At 39.0% G+C, this 16,627-nt stretch overlaps 2 protein-coding genes across 2 annotated transcripts in view; one reads left to right on the top strand and one right to left on the bottom strand.

The window, feature by feature from the left end:
• Positions 1-1,506: 1,506 nt before the first annotated feature.
• On the bottom strand, positions 1,507-2,975 carry LOC111973390 (ribosome biogenesis regulatory protein homolog). The gene has a single exon (XM_024000740.2). It carries the CDS (start codon positions 2,949-2,951, stop codon positions 1,869-1,871), a length of 1,083 nt encoding a protein of 360 aa, XP_023856508.1. The 5' UTR covers positions 2,952-2,975; the 3' UTR covers positions 1,507-1,868.
• A 10,441-nt stretch (positions 2,976-13,416) lies between these two features.
• The window catches only part of LOC111973588 (myb-related protein A), a 17,910-nt gene continuing 14,699 nt past the window's right edge, over positions 13,417-16,627 (top strand). The window contains exon 1 of the mRNA XM_024000965.2: positions 13,417-13,446. Coding sequence (XP_023856733.2) covers positions 13,417-13,446 — 30 coding nt within the window. The remainder of the gene's footprint in view (positions 13,447-16,627) is intronic.

Genomic DNA, 16,627 nt, shown 5'->3' with positions numbered 1-16,627 from the left:
TAGATCAGGAAATGCATCTTAAATAAATCCTCAGGTAACAAGACAGATATATAGTATCACAGGAGGTTGGTGGCACCTTAATTGGGGAGAACGGGCTCGTGTTAATGACTGGAGCGGAATAGTTGGAATGGTATCAAAAACATAAAACACATGGTTTCCAGGTGTCTGATGCCATTCCATTTTCTCCGTTCCGGCCATTATTATGAACCGTTCTTCCCTCAGTAGCCTCTTGCGACTTGTATGCATACACAGCAGTGTCCCAAGTTTCAGATCGCTGCAAGGCAAAATCCCAGGCTCGCATGGCTGTTTTTTTCTGTGTGTGTCTCTTCTTGATTGGTGTGTCCAGGTGTAACGTCCTGGCAAGGTTATTGTTGTGTCCAGGTGTAACGTCCTGGCAAGGTTATTGTTGTGTCCAGGTGTAACGTCCTGGCCAGGTGAATGGAAAGCTGACCTGAGAAGGCCAGTTCAGTGTGCTGTGTTCAGTGTGCTGGGCTGCCTGTTTCTCTGGGGCCAAACGCCTGTTTTATATAACCACCAGCACAGCTAAAATGATTAGCAGGCCTACCTCCTTTAGATCTACTGTGTGTTTATAGGAAACATCTCTATTCTTGGTCATTAGGCCTACATGCAATGCATGAGACACAGACAGACAGGTAGACAGGCTCTCTGTTTATATCATCATATGACACTACTAAACAGGGTCAGTGTAGGAGTAGGCTTTATCTGTGTCCAGGAAACCGTTTCCTATCAATAACTTTACAGCATTTTGTAGAATTTTGGGGCAGATCTCTGCTGATTCCATCTGGCTCTTATTGCTTGACTTGACTGAGGCAGTCTTCTACTATAGCACATTCCTACTTTCAGCCACAATGTTGGATTCCAAAGCATTCCTCTATAGGAGCATAGTGAAGGAGAGTTCTGTTCACCCCTCCGTCCCCTCTGACCCAAAGTGTTGCACGCACACCCCAGCTGTCATGTCTGTTATGCACGTGCAGGGAAAAACCTGATACATAGATTTGTTTAGTTGCTTTCTGTGCTATTGCTCTGTCTGTGCGCTACGTGTTGCTTGTCCTATGTCGCTCTGCAAGGGCTCACTGCTCCTCATTTGTCTGTACTGGCATTGTTTTTAATAACCTGCCCAGGGACTGCAGTTGAAAATGAGCTGCCTGACTAAAACCATCACTTTTACTGAAACGTTGATTAATGTGCAGTCCCTGTAAAAATAAACTCAAACTAATGTGGCATTACAGTCTGTAGCTGGAGCACATGGAAGTTGTGAACTTCCTTGTATATAGCCTTGTAACTTTATCTTGGTCCTTTTTTTAGTATTATCTATTTGCGTATTTACATACTTTTAACTGCATTGTTGGTAGAGCTCATCAGTAAGCATTTCACGGTAAAGTCTACACTTGTATTCGGCACATGTAACAAATAATATTTGATTTGCCATTGTGCTCAGTGAAAGTACAATGTACTTTCTGATAAATCACACAAAAAAACACCATCTTTATGAAGTTGATTTTAATTGTGTTGAAAAATATCAAACATAACTCTGTACCCAAAAGTTACACATTGCATTGAGAAATATACAACAAATTGTGGACACAAGGAAAATCAACACCATATACAATTTTTACACAATGTCATGGGTGATCTATTTACAATTTGCATGACGGGACAGAAGCCCCTCCCTCCTATTGCACCTGACCGGCATTAAGGGGAGACAGCTCAGGGACACATCACTCCCAGCAACATGACGACATGCAGGTGGGAAACATAATGAAGCAGGAAATTCATACTGTGCAGTCTAATACATCTCAGACAAGGCTCTTGTGATGTATGACATACAACGTTTCAAATGTTCCCCTTTAGCGTTTCCCAGCTCCTTTTTTACCTCCAGGTGGTCCTTGACCTTTACCCCCTGCTCTTCCTTTGGCACCTCCTCCTTTACCCTTTCCACTCCCACCCTTTCCCTTTCCAGAGAAATTACCACCCTTGCGTCCCTTCTTCCCCCCCTTCCTAAATTTCGCTGCAGACTCCTCTCGGTCATCCTCACGCATTTGTTTGTTTACAGCTTTGTTGACGTCTAGACGAGGTTTCTTACTGTCCATCACTTTGAGCAGATCCAGCTGCCTCTGCTTTTCATTGGAAAAGTTACCGATGACAGGCTGGAATTTCCTCTTCTTCCCGGTGTTTCTGGGAGCTTTCTCCTTCGGTAGGCGGTCTTGGAATTTACCTGCGGACGCTGTGGATACTTTGGCCACATTGACAGCCCTAATCAGGTCAGTTGTGGATTGCTGCGCGGTCGGTGTGAGTCCAACACCTGGTACTTTGATCTTCTGTGCCCTGGCTATGTTCCTCAGGCGATGCAGCTCGTTTTTTGCAACCTTCTCCTTCTTGGCTTTGTTCCGTTTGGCAAATTGGTCCTCGTTGGGGTCGGCTGTTTCGGGGACCTCAATCAGCCACTCTTTCGTGCCATCATTAACACGCTTGTAGCCCCAACGCCGCTTCCACTCTTTGGCAACATCGTCCCATACCAGGTTCGTTTTCTTCTTCTTTTGGATCCCCTTAAGTTTTGCGAATTCCTCCCATTTGGTTGGAGGCCTGGACTTCGGTGGGGGCTTCTCTCTCGGCAGTGTAGTGGTCGGCTCGGGTAGTTTGACTACGATTACCTCCTCTACTCTCTCTGTGGGATGCTTCCATATCTCGTTGATCAGGAGCTGCGTGTTGTCACGAGCTAGCGAGCGCAGGAAATCGTCTTTCTTCTGTTCACGGAACTGTCGAATGTCAATACGGTTCTTGTCGTATGCGACCAGGTTTCCGATGTCAAACTCAAGGTCCAGTTCTTTTTGAACGGTGATACTTTTGAGTTTTTCAGCCTCATCTTGTTCAGCTTTAGCAAGCACGTCTTCTATACTGCACGCAGCCATTTTTGGAAGCATGTCCGACATACGTGTGTTTCATGTCACGTGAAAGGTCACTAATTTTATTTCCGGGTTAAAATGTCCCCATTCGAAAATGAATTCCTCATGTCCATGCGGTGGAGCCATTGTCTTACTTTTCTTGTTGCCATGATTACAATTTATGACGTTTAAAAAAAAATCCAGTCTCATTTGAACTTTGTTCAGAGTCAGAGTACAGAGTCAATGTGTAGGTAGAGTTAAAGTGACTATGCATAGATAATAAACAGAGAGTAGCAGTAGTGTAAAAGGGAGGGGGGACAATGCAAATAGCCTGGGTAGCCATTTGATTAGCTGTTCAGGAGTGATGTACTACCCTCTGTAGTGCCTTGCGGTCGGAGGCCGATAAGTTGCCATACCAGGCAGTCATGCAACCCGTCAGAATGCTCTCGATGGTGCAGCCGTAGAACCTTTTGAGGCTCTGAGGACTTATGCCAAATATTTTCAGACTGCGGAGGGGGAATAGACTTTGTCGATCCCTCTTCACGACTGTATTGGTGTGTTCGGACCATGATAGTTTGTTGGTGATGTGGACACAAAGGAACATGAAGCTCTCAACCTGCTACAGCCCTGTCCATGTTAATGGGATTGCATCATCTGTGGATTTGTTGGGGCGGTTTGCAAATTGGAATGGGTCTAGGATTTCTGGGATAATGGTGTTGTGAGCCATGACCAGCCTTTCAAAGTACTTCACTTGTTGTTAGTAGCCTTAAGTCAAATTAAAATGAAAACTGTTTAAATTAAACCTTCTCAAATTAGCCTACTTTCAACACTCAACACTGCTCCATAGTGATGTAAGTTATGTCAATTACTTGAATATGGCTTATTGTGAGGTCAGTAAATCTGATAAATAGCTTCATTATGGGCAATGAAACATATTGTTTAAAAAAAAAATCAATTAAAATCAATTATAGCAGTAGCAAGCTTACCTCTGGTCCTCCTCATCTTCGTGCTCTCCCTCTCAAACTGAACATCAGTAGGCCTAGCCCGCGCGCACAGATATTATTTCTTTACAAACAAAACATTATTTTCAGATGAAGCCTTTGACTCGCCACCTGAAGTGCCACCATACACAGGACAGTCATTGGTTAGGCAGAACAAAAAGGGTTTACATCAGCAAGAGCAGGGCAGGCCAGGGCTCATGATTGGGAACTCCTATCCATTGCAGTGTGTAATGCAGTGTTGCCTAGTTTTATATACACCATCCCAGCAGTGCAAACACTGCAAACACTTCTCCAAGGATGCTCTTGGTATAGCCTATAGTATAGGCTATGGATTATTTGATTGAGACCACACTAGGCACACTTGATATAGCACACCCAGCAGAGAGTCAGGGACGAGGGGCAGCATCAGGCACACATACAGATACTATTATAAGCAACTCATTCTCAAATAGGACATTTAATTGATTACAAATTACAAATTACTCCCCTGGACAAAAAAATAAATAATACTAAACCCTCCCGCTGACTGAAATTGAAAAAGCTTGACCCTCCCCCATTTTCATCCGGGTAACAATTGTATATATTTCAACTGCTCCTTAAGTCTACTACTACAGCACATTTATACTGACATTCAGCCACAATGTTGGATTCCAAAGCACTTCTTTACATGAAGAGCATAGTGATGGAGAGTTCTGTTCACCCCTTCCTCCCCGCCTCCAAGTATTGAACACACCCCATCCGCCATACACGTGCATGGGGAAACCTAATACATACTGTCTGATCAATCGATATTCAGGAACAATAGCAACAATAGCAGGCCTTCAGAGACAGATGTTTTTTCTATACATCGGCAGGACAGAAGGGTGGTGTCGGGGAAGCTCAGGGGAGATGGTGTGCGTCTCTTTGTTAACAACAGCTGGTGTGCATCTCTTTGTTAACAACAGCTGGTGTGCGATCTCTCATATTAATAAGGAAGTCTTAAGGTTCTGTTCGCCTGAGTTAGAATACCTCATGATAAGCTGTAGACCATACTATTTACAAAGAGAGTTTCCATCTATATTTTTTATAGCTGTCTATTTACCACATTAAATCAATGCTGGCACTAAGACTGCACTCAATGAGCAAATTGTAACCATGAAATGCTTACTAACCAACAATGCAATTCAAGAAATAGAGTTAAGAAAATATTTACTAAATTAACTAAAGTAAAAAATAAAAAGTAACATAATAAAATGACATAACAATAACGAGGCTATATACAGGGGGTACCATTACCGAGTCAATATGCAGAGGTACAGGTTAGTCGAGGTAGTTTGTACATGTAGGTTGGAGTAAAGTGACTATGCATAGGTAATAAACAGCTAGTAGCAGCAGTGTAAAAACGAAGGTCCGGGTGGCCATTGATTAATTGTTCAGCAGTCTAATAGCTTGGTGGTAGAAGCTGTTATGGAGCCTTTTGAACCTAGACTCTTGCCGTGAGGTAGCAGAGAGAACAGTCTATGAGTTGGGTGACTGGAGTCTTTAACAATTTTTTGGGCCTTCTGACACCGCCTTGTATATACAGTACCAGTCAAAAGTTTGGACACGCCTACTCAATCAAGGGTTTTTCTTTATTTTTACTATTTTCTACATTGTAGGTTAATAGTGAAGACATCAAAACTATTAAATAACACATATGGGATCATGTAGTAACCAAAAAAGTGTATATTTTATATTTGAGATTCTTCAAAGTAGCCACCCTTTGCCTTGATGACAGCTTTGCACACTCTTGGCATTCACTCAACCACCTTAACCTGGAATGCTTTTCCAACCGTCTTGAAGGAGTTCCCACATATGCTGAGCACTTGTTGGCTACTTTTCCTTCACTCTGTGGTCCAACTCATCCCAAACCATCTCAATTGGGTTTCGGTCGGGTGATTGTGGAGGCCAGGTCATTTGATGCAGCACTCCATCACACTCCTTCTTGGTCAAATAGCCCTTACACAGCCTGGAGGTGTGTTGGGTCATTGTCCTGTTGAAAAACAAATGATAGTCCCACTAAGCGCAAATCAGATGGGATGGTGTATCGCTGCAGAATGCTGTGGTAGCCATGCTGGTTAGGTGTGCCTTGAATTCTAAATAAATCGCCAACAGTGTCACTAGCAAAGCACCCCCACACCATCACACTTCCTCTTCCATGCTTCACGGTGGGAACCACACATGCAGAGATCATCCATTCACCTACTCTGCATCTCACAAAGACACAGAGGTTGGACTCATCAGACCAAGGAAAGATTTCCACCGGACACTAATGTCCATTGCTCGTGTTTCTTTGCCCAAGCAAGACTCTTCTTCTTATTGGTGTCCTTTAGTAGTGGTTTCTTTGCAGCAATTAGATCATGAAGGCCTGATTCACGCAGTCTCCTCTGAACAGTTGATGTTGAGATGTCTGTTGCTTGGACTCTGAAGTATTTATTTGGGCTACAATTTCTGAGGCTGGTAACTCTAATAAACTTATCCTCTGCAGCAGAGGTAACTCTGGGACTTCCTTTCCTGTGACGGTCCTCATTGAGAGCCAATTTCATCATAGCGCTTGATGGTTTTTGCAACTGCATTTGAAGAAACTCTTGCCATAATATGGACTTTGTCTTTTACCAAATAGGGTATACTAGCCTTATCTTGTCACAACACAACTGATTGGCTCAAGCGAATTAAGAAGGAAAGAAATTCCACAAATTAACTTTTAACAACGCACACCTGTAAATTGAAATACATTCCAGGTGACTACCACATGAAGCTGGTTGAGAGAATGCCAAGAGTGTACAAAGCAAGTTCCGCAGGCTCTAGTTTTGTCTAATCTTGATTATTGTCCAGTCGTGTGGTCCAGTGGTACAAGGAAATATCTAGTTAAGCTGCAGCTGGCCCAGAACAGTGGCACGTTTTGCTCTTCATTGTAATCAGAGGGCTGATATAAATACTATACAGTCAGTCTCTCTTGGCTAAGAGTTGAGGAGAGACTGACTGTATCCCTTCTTTTTTTATAAGAAACAATGTGTTGGAAATCCCAAATTGTTTGCATAGTCAATTTATACACAGCTCTGACACACACATTTACCCCACCAGATATGGCACCAGGTATGGCACCAGGGGTCTTTTCACAGTCCCCAAATCCAAAACAAATTCAAGAAAGCGTACAGTATTGCATGGAACTTCCTTCCATCTGATATTGCTCAAATAAACAGCACACCTGGTTTAAAAAAACAGATAAAGCAACATCTCACGGCACAACGCCTCTCCCCTATTTGACCTAGATAGTTTGTGTGTATGCATTGATATGATATATGTTTGTCTTGCTGCTTTTTGTTCGATGTTGCTCTGTCTGTATGCTACGTCTTGCTTGTCCTATGTTGCTCTGTCTGTATGCTACGTCTTGCTTGTCCTATGTTGCTCTGTCTGTATGCTACGTCTTGCTTGTCCTATGTTGCTCTGTCTGTATGTTACGTCTTGCTTGTCCTATGTTGCTCAGTCTGTATGCTATGTCTTGCTTGTCCTATGTTGCTCTGCATGTGCTCACTGCTCAATGATTGTCTACATTGTAATTGTTTTTAATAACCTGCCCAGGGACTGCGGTTGAAAATTAGCCGGCTGGCTAAAACCGGCACTTTTACTGAAACGTTGATTAATGTGCAGTCCCTGTAAAAATAAAATAAACTCAAAGCTGCCATCAAGGCAAAGGGTGGCTACTTTGAAGAATCTAAAATCTAAAATATATTTTGATTTGTTTAACACTTTTATGCTTACTACATGATTCCATATGTGTTATTTCATAGGTTTGATGTCTTCACCATTATTCTACAATGTAGAAAATAGTAAAAATAAAGAAAAACCCTGGAATGAGTAGGAGTGTCCAAACATTTGACTGGTACTGTAGGTCCTGGATGGCAGGAAGCTTGACCCCAGTGATGTATTAACCCGTACACTAACCTCTGTAGCGCCTTACGGTCAAATGCCRAGTTGTTGCCATACCAGGCAGTGATGCAACCAGTCAGGATGCTTTCATTTGGTGCAGCTGTAGACATTTTTGAGGATCTGGGGACCCATAACTGATCCACAGATAATGCAATATCTATTGCATTCCACACTGACATTTCCCACCTGGACAAAAGGAACACCAATGTGAGAATGCTGTTCACTGACTACAGCTCAGCGTTCAACACCATAGTGCCCTCCAAGCTCATCACTAAGCTAAGGACACTGGGGTTAAACACCTCCCTCTGCAACTGGATCCTGGACTTCCTGGATCCTGGACTTCCTGACGGGCCACTCCCAGGTAGTGAGGGTAGGCAACAACACATCCGCCACGCTGACCCTCAACACGGGGGCCCTTCAGGGGTGCTTGCTTAGTGCACTCCTGTACTCCCTATTCACCCACGACTGCATGGCCGTGCATGACTCCAACACCATCATTAAGTTTGCCGACGACACGACTGTGGTAGGCCTGATCACTGACGACGATGAGACAGCCTACAGGGAGGAGGTCAGAGACCTGGCAGTGACCTCTCCCTCAACGTCAGCAAGACGAAAGAGCTGATCGTGGGCTACAGGAAACAGAGGGCGGAGCACGCCCCCATCTACATCGACGTGGCAGTAGTGGAGCAGGTCTAGAGCTATAAGTTCCTGTGTCCACATCACTAAGGAATTATCAAGGTCCACACATACAGTACCAACACAGTTGTGAAGAGGGCACGACAACACTTCTTCCCCATCAGGAGGCTGAAAACATTTGACATGGGCCCTCAGATCCTCAAAAAGTTCTACTGCTGCATCTTGACTGGTATGGCAAATGCACCTAATGGTATGGCAACTGCTTGGCATCCGACCATAAGCGCTACAAAAGGTAATGTATACGGCCCAGTACATCACTGGGGCCGAGCTCCCTGCCATCCAGGACCTCTACACCAGGCAGTGTCAGAGGAATGCCCTACACATTTTCAAAAACTCCAGCCACCCAGGTCATAGACCGTTATCTCTGCTGCCTCACGACAAGCGATACTGATGGAACCAACAAGACCCTGAACAGCTTCTACATCCAAGCCATAAGACTGCTAAATAGTTAGTTAAATAGTTCACCAAAAGCTACCCGGAGTATCTGCATTGACCTCTTTTGACTCATCACATACGCTGCTGTTACTGTTTATTATCTATTCTGTTGCCTAGTCACTTTATCCCTACCTATATGTACAGTATCTACCTCAATTACACTGCACATTGACTTGGTACTGGTACCCTGTGTATATAGCCAAGCTGTTACCTGATACCTCGTGTATATAGCCAAGTTTTTACCTGGTACCCTGTGTATATAGCACAGGGCGAGGATTGCAGTACTGTTTAAACTCGAATGACAGGAAATGGTGGACAGTTTTCCTCATGCTGCAACCTTGAATTAAGAAATAACACTTTTCATAAACAAGCTCTCAAATCATGTTGAAAACAGAATAAACACTTTTCCAAACAAGCTCCAAATCATGTTGAAAAATACAGAAATAATCAGCTTTTTCATAAACAAGCTAAATATGTTTGATGCACTCTGTAAGTGAAATTTTTTGCAAGTAACTGTAAACTCGATGATAGGACACTTTGGACAGTTTTTAGCAAGCTGCAACCTTGAATTACAGAATAAACACTTTTCCATAAACAAGCTCTAAATCATGTTGAAAAACTGAAACAAACACTTTTTCATGAACAAGCTCCAAATCATGTTGAAAAACAGAAAAACCACTTTTCAAGAACAAGGCTTCAAATCATGTTTGTGCACTCTGTAGTGACATTTTTGCAGTACTGTTTAAAATCGATGATAGGAACTGTGGAAGTTTTCGCTCATGCGCAACTTGATTACAAGAAATAAACACTGTTCCATAAACAAGCTCCAATCATGTGAAAAAACAGAAATAAACACTTTTCCAAAAACAAGCTCAAATCATGTTGAAATAAGAAATAATATTTTCATAAACAGCTTTAAATATGTTTGATGCACCTGTAAGTGAAATTTTTTTGCAGTACTGTTAAAACTCGATGATGGAACCTGTGGAAGTTTTCAGCAGCTGCAACCTGATTTACAGTTAATAAAATTTTCCTAAACAAGCTCTAAATCATAGTTTTGAAAAAACGAACTAACCCTTTTCCCAAAACGCTACAGATATGTTTGAAGTACAGAATATCACTTTTCCATAATCAGCTCTAAATCATGTTTGGATTGCTTGTAAGTGACATTCTTTGCAGTACTGTTAAAACTCGATGATAGGAATGTGGCAGTTTTCCTCATGCTGTCAACCTTGAATACTAGAAATAAACCTTTTCCATAAACAAGCTCCAAATCTATGTTGAAAAACAGAAATACATCACTTTTTCAGCAAAACAAGCTCCAAATCATGGTTGAAATACAGAAATAATCAAAAAACTTTTCCCATTAAAATAGTTTAAATCATGTTTATGCACTCTGTAAGTGAAATTTTTGCAGTCCTGTTAAACTCGATTGATAGGAAGCACAAGTGGACAGTTTTCAAGCAGCTGCAACCTTGAATACAGAATAAACATTTTCCATAACAAGCTCTAAATCATGTTGAAAACTGAAAAAACACTTTTTCATAAAACCAGCTCAAATTCATGTGAAAAACAGAAATACACTTTCCAAGAACAGCTCTAAATCATGTTTTGATGCACTCTGTAAAGTGACTTTGGCAGTACTGTTAACACTCGATGATAGGAACATGTGGCAGTTCAAGCAAGCTGCAACCTTGAATACAGAAATAATCATTTTCCATAACAAGCCTCTAAATCATGTTTGATGCACTCTGTAAATGAAATTTTTTGGCATGTACTGTTAAAACTCGATGATAGGAACACTTTGGCAGTTGCAGCAAGCTGAACTGAATTACAGAAATAAACTTTTCCATAAACAAGCTCTAATCAATGTTGAAAAACTAAAAAAACACTTTTTATAAACAAGCTCCAACATCATGTTGGAAAAACAGAAATAACCACTTTTCCAAAGAAACAAGCTCTAAATCACTGTTTGATGCCTCTGTAGTGACATTTTGCAGTACCTGTGTTAAAACTCGATGATAGGAACACTTGACATTTTCACGCAAGCTGCCAACTTGAATGACTAGAAATAATACTTTTCCATAAACAAGCTCTAAATCTGTTGATGACTCTGTAAATTAAATTTTGGCAGTACTGTTAAAACTCGATGATAGGAAACTGTGGACAGTTTTCATGCAACTGCTGCAACCTTGAATTAAAGAAATAACCACTTTCCATAAACAAGCTTCTAAATCATGTTGAAAAATGAAAAAAACTTTTCCATAAACAAGCTCCATAATCATGTTGAAAAAAAGAATAACCATTTTCAACAAGAACAAGTTAAATATGTTTGATGACTCTGTAAGTGACATTTTTGCGTACTGGTTAAAACTCGATGAGATGGAACACTGTGGACATTTTCAGCAAGTCTGCAACTTGAATTACAGAAATAATCACTTTCCATAAACACAGCCTCTAAATCATGTTTGATGCACTCTGTAATGAAATTTTGCAGCTCTGTTAAAAACTCCGATGAATAGGAACACTGTGGACAGTTTTTCAGCAGCTGCAACCTTGAATAAGAAATAAAACTTTTCATAAACAACTCTAAATCATGTGGAAAAACTGAAAAAACACTTTTTCATAACAAGCTCCAAATCATGTTTTGAAATCAGAAATATCATTTTCCCCATAATCAGCTCTAAATCAGTTGAATGCACTCTGTAAGTGACATTTTTGCAGTACTGTTAAAAACTAACGATGATAGGCACTTGGACAGTTTTTCCTCATGCTGCAACCTTGAATTCACAGAAATAAACACTTTTCCATAACAAGTCTCAAATCATGTGAAAAACAGGAAATAACACTTTTCCAAAAACAGCTCCAAATCATGTTGAAATTCAGAAATAATCCATTTTCCATCAACAAGCTCTAATCATGTGAAAAAAACTGAAATAAACACTTTTTAAAGAACAAGCTCTAAATCATGTTTGATGCACTCTGTAAGTGAATTTTTTGCAGTACTGTTAATAACTGATGATAGAGACACTGTGGACAGATTTTTCCCTCGATGTACAACTTGAATTACGAATAACACTTTTCCATAAAACAAGCTCAAATCATGTTGAAAAACAGAAATAAACACTTTCCAAAAACAAGCTCAAATATGTTGAAATACAAGAAATAATCAATTCCATAATCAAGCTTTTAATCATGTTTGTGATCTGTAAGTGAAATTTTTGCAGTCCTGTTAAACTCGATGATAGGAACACTGTGTGACAGTTTTCAGAAGCTGCACCTTGAATTACAGAAATAACACTTTCCATAAACAGCCTCTAAATCATGTGAAAAACTGAAAAAAACATTTTTATAACAATAGCTCAATTCATGTGTTAGAAAAACGAAATAACCACTTTTTCAAAAAACAAGCTCCAAACATGTTGAAATACAGAATAATCACTTTTCCATAATAAGCTTTAAATCCATGTTGATGCATCTGTAAGTAAATTTTTTTGCCAGTCCTGTTAAAAACTCGTGATAGGAACATTTGGACAGTTTTTCAAGCAAGCTGCAACCTTGAATACGAAATAACACTTTTCCATAAACAAGCTCTAAATCATGTTGAAAAACTGAAAATAGCACACTTTTCAAAAACAAGCTCCAAATCAATTTTGAATACAGAAATAATCACTTTCCATAAACTAGTTTAAATCATGTTTGATGCACTCTGTAAGTGGAAATTTTTGCATACTGTTATAAAACTCGATGATAGAGAACCACTGTGGGACAGTTTTCAGCTAGCTGGCAACCATTGAATTACAGAAAATAACACTTTCCATAACAACTCCAAAATCATGTTGAAAAACGAAATAACCACTTTTCCACAAAACAAGCTCCAAATCATGTTGAAGGACAGAAAATAATCACTTTTCCATAATCAAGCTCTAAATCTGTTTGATGCCACTCTGTACAGTGACATCTTGCAGTACTGTTAAAACTCGATATAGGAACACTTGGACAGTTTTTCTATGCTGCACCGTTGAATTAACAGAAATAAACCACTTTTCCATAAACACAGCTCTAATATCATGTTGAAAACTGAAAAAAATTTTTCATGAAAAGCTCCAAATATGTTAAAAACAAATAACCACTTCAAAGAACAAGCTCAAAATCATGTTGATGCACTGCTGTAAGTGACATTTTTTGCATACTGTAAAATCGATGAATGGACACTGTGGACATTTTCCTCATGCTGCAACCTTGATTACAGAAATAAACACTTTTCCATAAACAGCTCCACAATCATGTTGAAAAACAGAAATAAACACTTTTCCAAAACAAGCTCCAAAATCAATGTTGAAATACAGAAATATCACTTTCCATAAACAAGCTTTTAAATCATGTTTTGATGCATCTGTAAGTGAGAATTTCTTGCAGTACTGTTAAACTCGATGATAGTGAACACTGTGGACAGTTTTCAGGCAAGTGGCAACCATTGAATTTCAGAAATAAAACCTTTTCATAAAAAGCTCAAATCATGTTGAAAAAACTGAAAAAACAACTTTCTTCATGAACAAGCTCCAAATCATGTTGAAAAACAGAATAAACACTTTTTCCAAAGAACAAGCTCAAATATGTTTGATGCACTCGTAATGTGACATTTTGCAGTACTGGTTAAAACTCGATATAGGAACACTGTGGACAGTTTCTCCTCATGTTGCAACCTTGAATTACAGAAATAAACACTTTTCCATAAAAAGCTCCAAATATGTTGAAAAACAGAAATAAACCTCTTTCCAAAACAGCTCCAATCATGTTGATACAGAAATAATCATTTTTTCCATGAAACAAGCTTTAAATCATGTTTGAGTGCACCTTAAGTGAAATTTTTGCAGTACTGTTATAAAACTCGAGTGAGAGGAACACTGTGACAGTTTTTCAGCAAGCTGCAACCTTGAGATTCACAAATAAACATTTTTCCCATAAACAAGCTCAAATCATGTTGAAAAACTGAAAAACACTCTTTCATAAACAAGCCCAAATCAATGTTGAAAAAACGAATAACCACTTTCTCAAAAACAAGCTCAAATCATGTTTGAAGTACAGAAATATCAAACTTTGTCCATAATAAGCTCTAAATCATGTTTGATGACTCTGTAAGTGAATTCTTGCAGTACTGTTAAAACTCGATGATAGGGAACACTGGGTGACAGTTTTCCTCAATGCTGCAACCTTGAATTACAGAAATAAAAACACTTTCCATAAACAAGCTCCAAATATGTTGAAAAACAGAAATAAACACTTTTCCAAAAACAAGCTCCAAATCATTTGAAATACAGAAATATCACGTTTCCATAAAACATCTTAAAATCATGTTTGATGCACTCTTAAGTGAAATTTTTGCAGTCCTGGATTAAACTCGATGATAGGAACACTGTGGACAGTTTTCAGCAAGCCTGGCAACCTTGAATACAGAAATAAACCTTTCCATAAACAAGCTCTAAATCATGTTTGAAAAACTACCCAAAACCCGAAAGAAACACTTTTTCATAAACAAGTCCAAATATGTTGAAAAACAGAAAATAACCACTTTTCCAAGAACAAGCTCTAAAATCATGTTTGATGCACTCTGTAAGTGACATTTTTTGCATTACTTTAAACTCGATGGATAGGAAACTGTGGGACATTTTTCAGCAAAGCTGCAACCTTGAATTACAGGAATAATCACTTTTCCATAACAAAGCTCTAATCATGTTTGATTCGCACTCTGTAAATGAAATTTTGCAGTACTGTTAAAACTCGATGATAGGAACACTGTGGACAGTTTTCCAGCAAGCTGCCAACCTTGAATTAACAGAATAAACATTTTCCATAACAAGCTCTAAATCATGTTGAAAACATGAAAAACACTTTTTTCATATAACAAGCTCCAAATCATGTGAAAAACAGAAATAACCACTTTTCCAAGAACAAGCTCTAAATCATGTTTATGCACTCTGGTAAGTGTGACATTTTTCAGTACTGTATAAACTCGAATGATACGGAACACTGTTGACAGTTTTCAGGCAAGCTGTCAACCTTGAATTAAGAAATAATCACTTTTCCATAAACAAACGCTCTAAATCATGTTTGATGCACTCTGTAAATTAAAATTTTTGCAGTACTGTTAAAACTCGATGTGGAACACTTGTGGACAGTTTTCAGCAAGCTGCAACCCTTAGATTAAGAATAAACCTTTTCATAACAAGCTCTAAATCATGTGAAAAACTGAAAACCACTTTTCTATAACAGAGCCCAGAATCATGTTGAAAAACAGAAATAACCACTGTTTCCAAAAACAGCTCTAAATCAGGTTTGATCACTCGTAAGTACATTTTTGCAGACTGTTTAAAACCGATGATAGGAACCACTGTGGACAGTTTTCAGCAAGCTGCAGACTTGAATTTAAGAAATAATCACTTTCCATTAACACAAGCTCAAATCATGTTGATGCCACTTGTAAATGAAATTTTTTTGCAGTACTGTTAAAATCATGATAGGACACTGTGGGACAGTTTCACAAGCTGCAACCTTGAATTACAGAAAATAAAACACTTTCTCATAAACAAGCTCTAAATCATGTTGAAAAACTGAAAAAACACTTTTTCATAAACAAGCCTCAAATCAATGTTGAAATCGAAATAATCACTTTTCCTATAATGCTTAAATCATGTTTGATGCACTCTGTAAGTGACATTTTTGCAGTACTGTTAAACCTGATGATAGAACTGGTGGACAGTTTTCCCATGCTTGCAACTTGATTACAGAAATAAACACTTTTTCCATAAACAAGCTCCAATCATGTTGAAAAAACAGAAAGAACACTTTTCCAAAAACAGCTCAAATCATGTGAAATACAGAAATAATCATTTTCCATAAACAGCCTTTAATATGTTGAAAACTGAAATAACACTTTTATAAAACAAGCTCTAAATCATGTTTGATGCACTCTGTAAGTGAATTTTTGCAGCTACTGTAAAACCGATGATAGAACACTGGTGACAGTTTTCCTGACTGTAAACCTTGAATACAGAAATAAACATTTTCCATAAACAAGCTCCAAATCATGTTGAAAAACAGAAATAACACTTTTCCAAAAAACAAGCTCAATCATGTTGAAATACGAATAAATCATGTGTTCCATAATCCAAGCTTTAAATCATGTTTGATGCACTCAGGGGGGGGGGGTGTAAGTGAAATTTTTTTGCAGTCCTGTAAAACCGATGATTAGGACACTGTGACAGTTTCAGCAAGCTGCAACCTTTGAATTACAGAAATAAACACTTTTCATAAACAAGCTCTAAATCATGTTGAAAAACTGAAAAACACCTTTTTCATAAACAGCTCAAATCATGTTTGAAAAAAACGAAACTAACATTTCAAAAAACAAGCTCCAAATCATGTTGAATACAAAATAATCACTTTTCCATAACAAGCCTTTAACATACTGTTTGATGCACTCTGGTAAGTGAAATTTTTTGCAGTCTTTAAAACTCGAGTGAAATAGAACACGTGGGGACTACAGGAAACGTATGATCTCTGTAATTGCAAACAAAGGTTTCTGTAAAAATATTAAGTTCTGCTTTTCTGATGTATCAAATACTTATGTCATGCAATAAAATG

This window comes from Salvelinus sp. IW2-2015, linkage group LG14 (genome assembly GCF_002910315.2).
Source record: "Salvelinus sp. IW2-2015 linkage group LG14, ASM291031v2, whole genome shotgun sequence".
In the NCBI taxonomy this organism is placed as follows: Eukaryota; Metazoa; Chordata; class Actinopteri; order Salmoniformes; family Salmonidae; genus Salvelinus; species Salvelinus sp. IW2-2015.
This window is presented reverse-complemented; position numbering and strand designations above follow the sequence as displayed.

Bases quoted from the DNA above. Each gene is read 5' to 3' on its own strand.
- LOC111973390 (XM_024000740.2), bottom strand. From the start codon at position 2,951: ATGTCGGACATGCTTCCAAAAATGGCTGCGTGCAGTATAGAAGACGTG.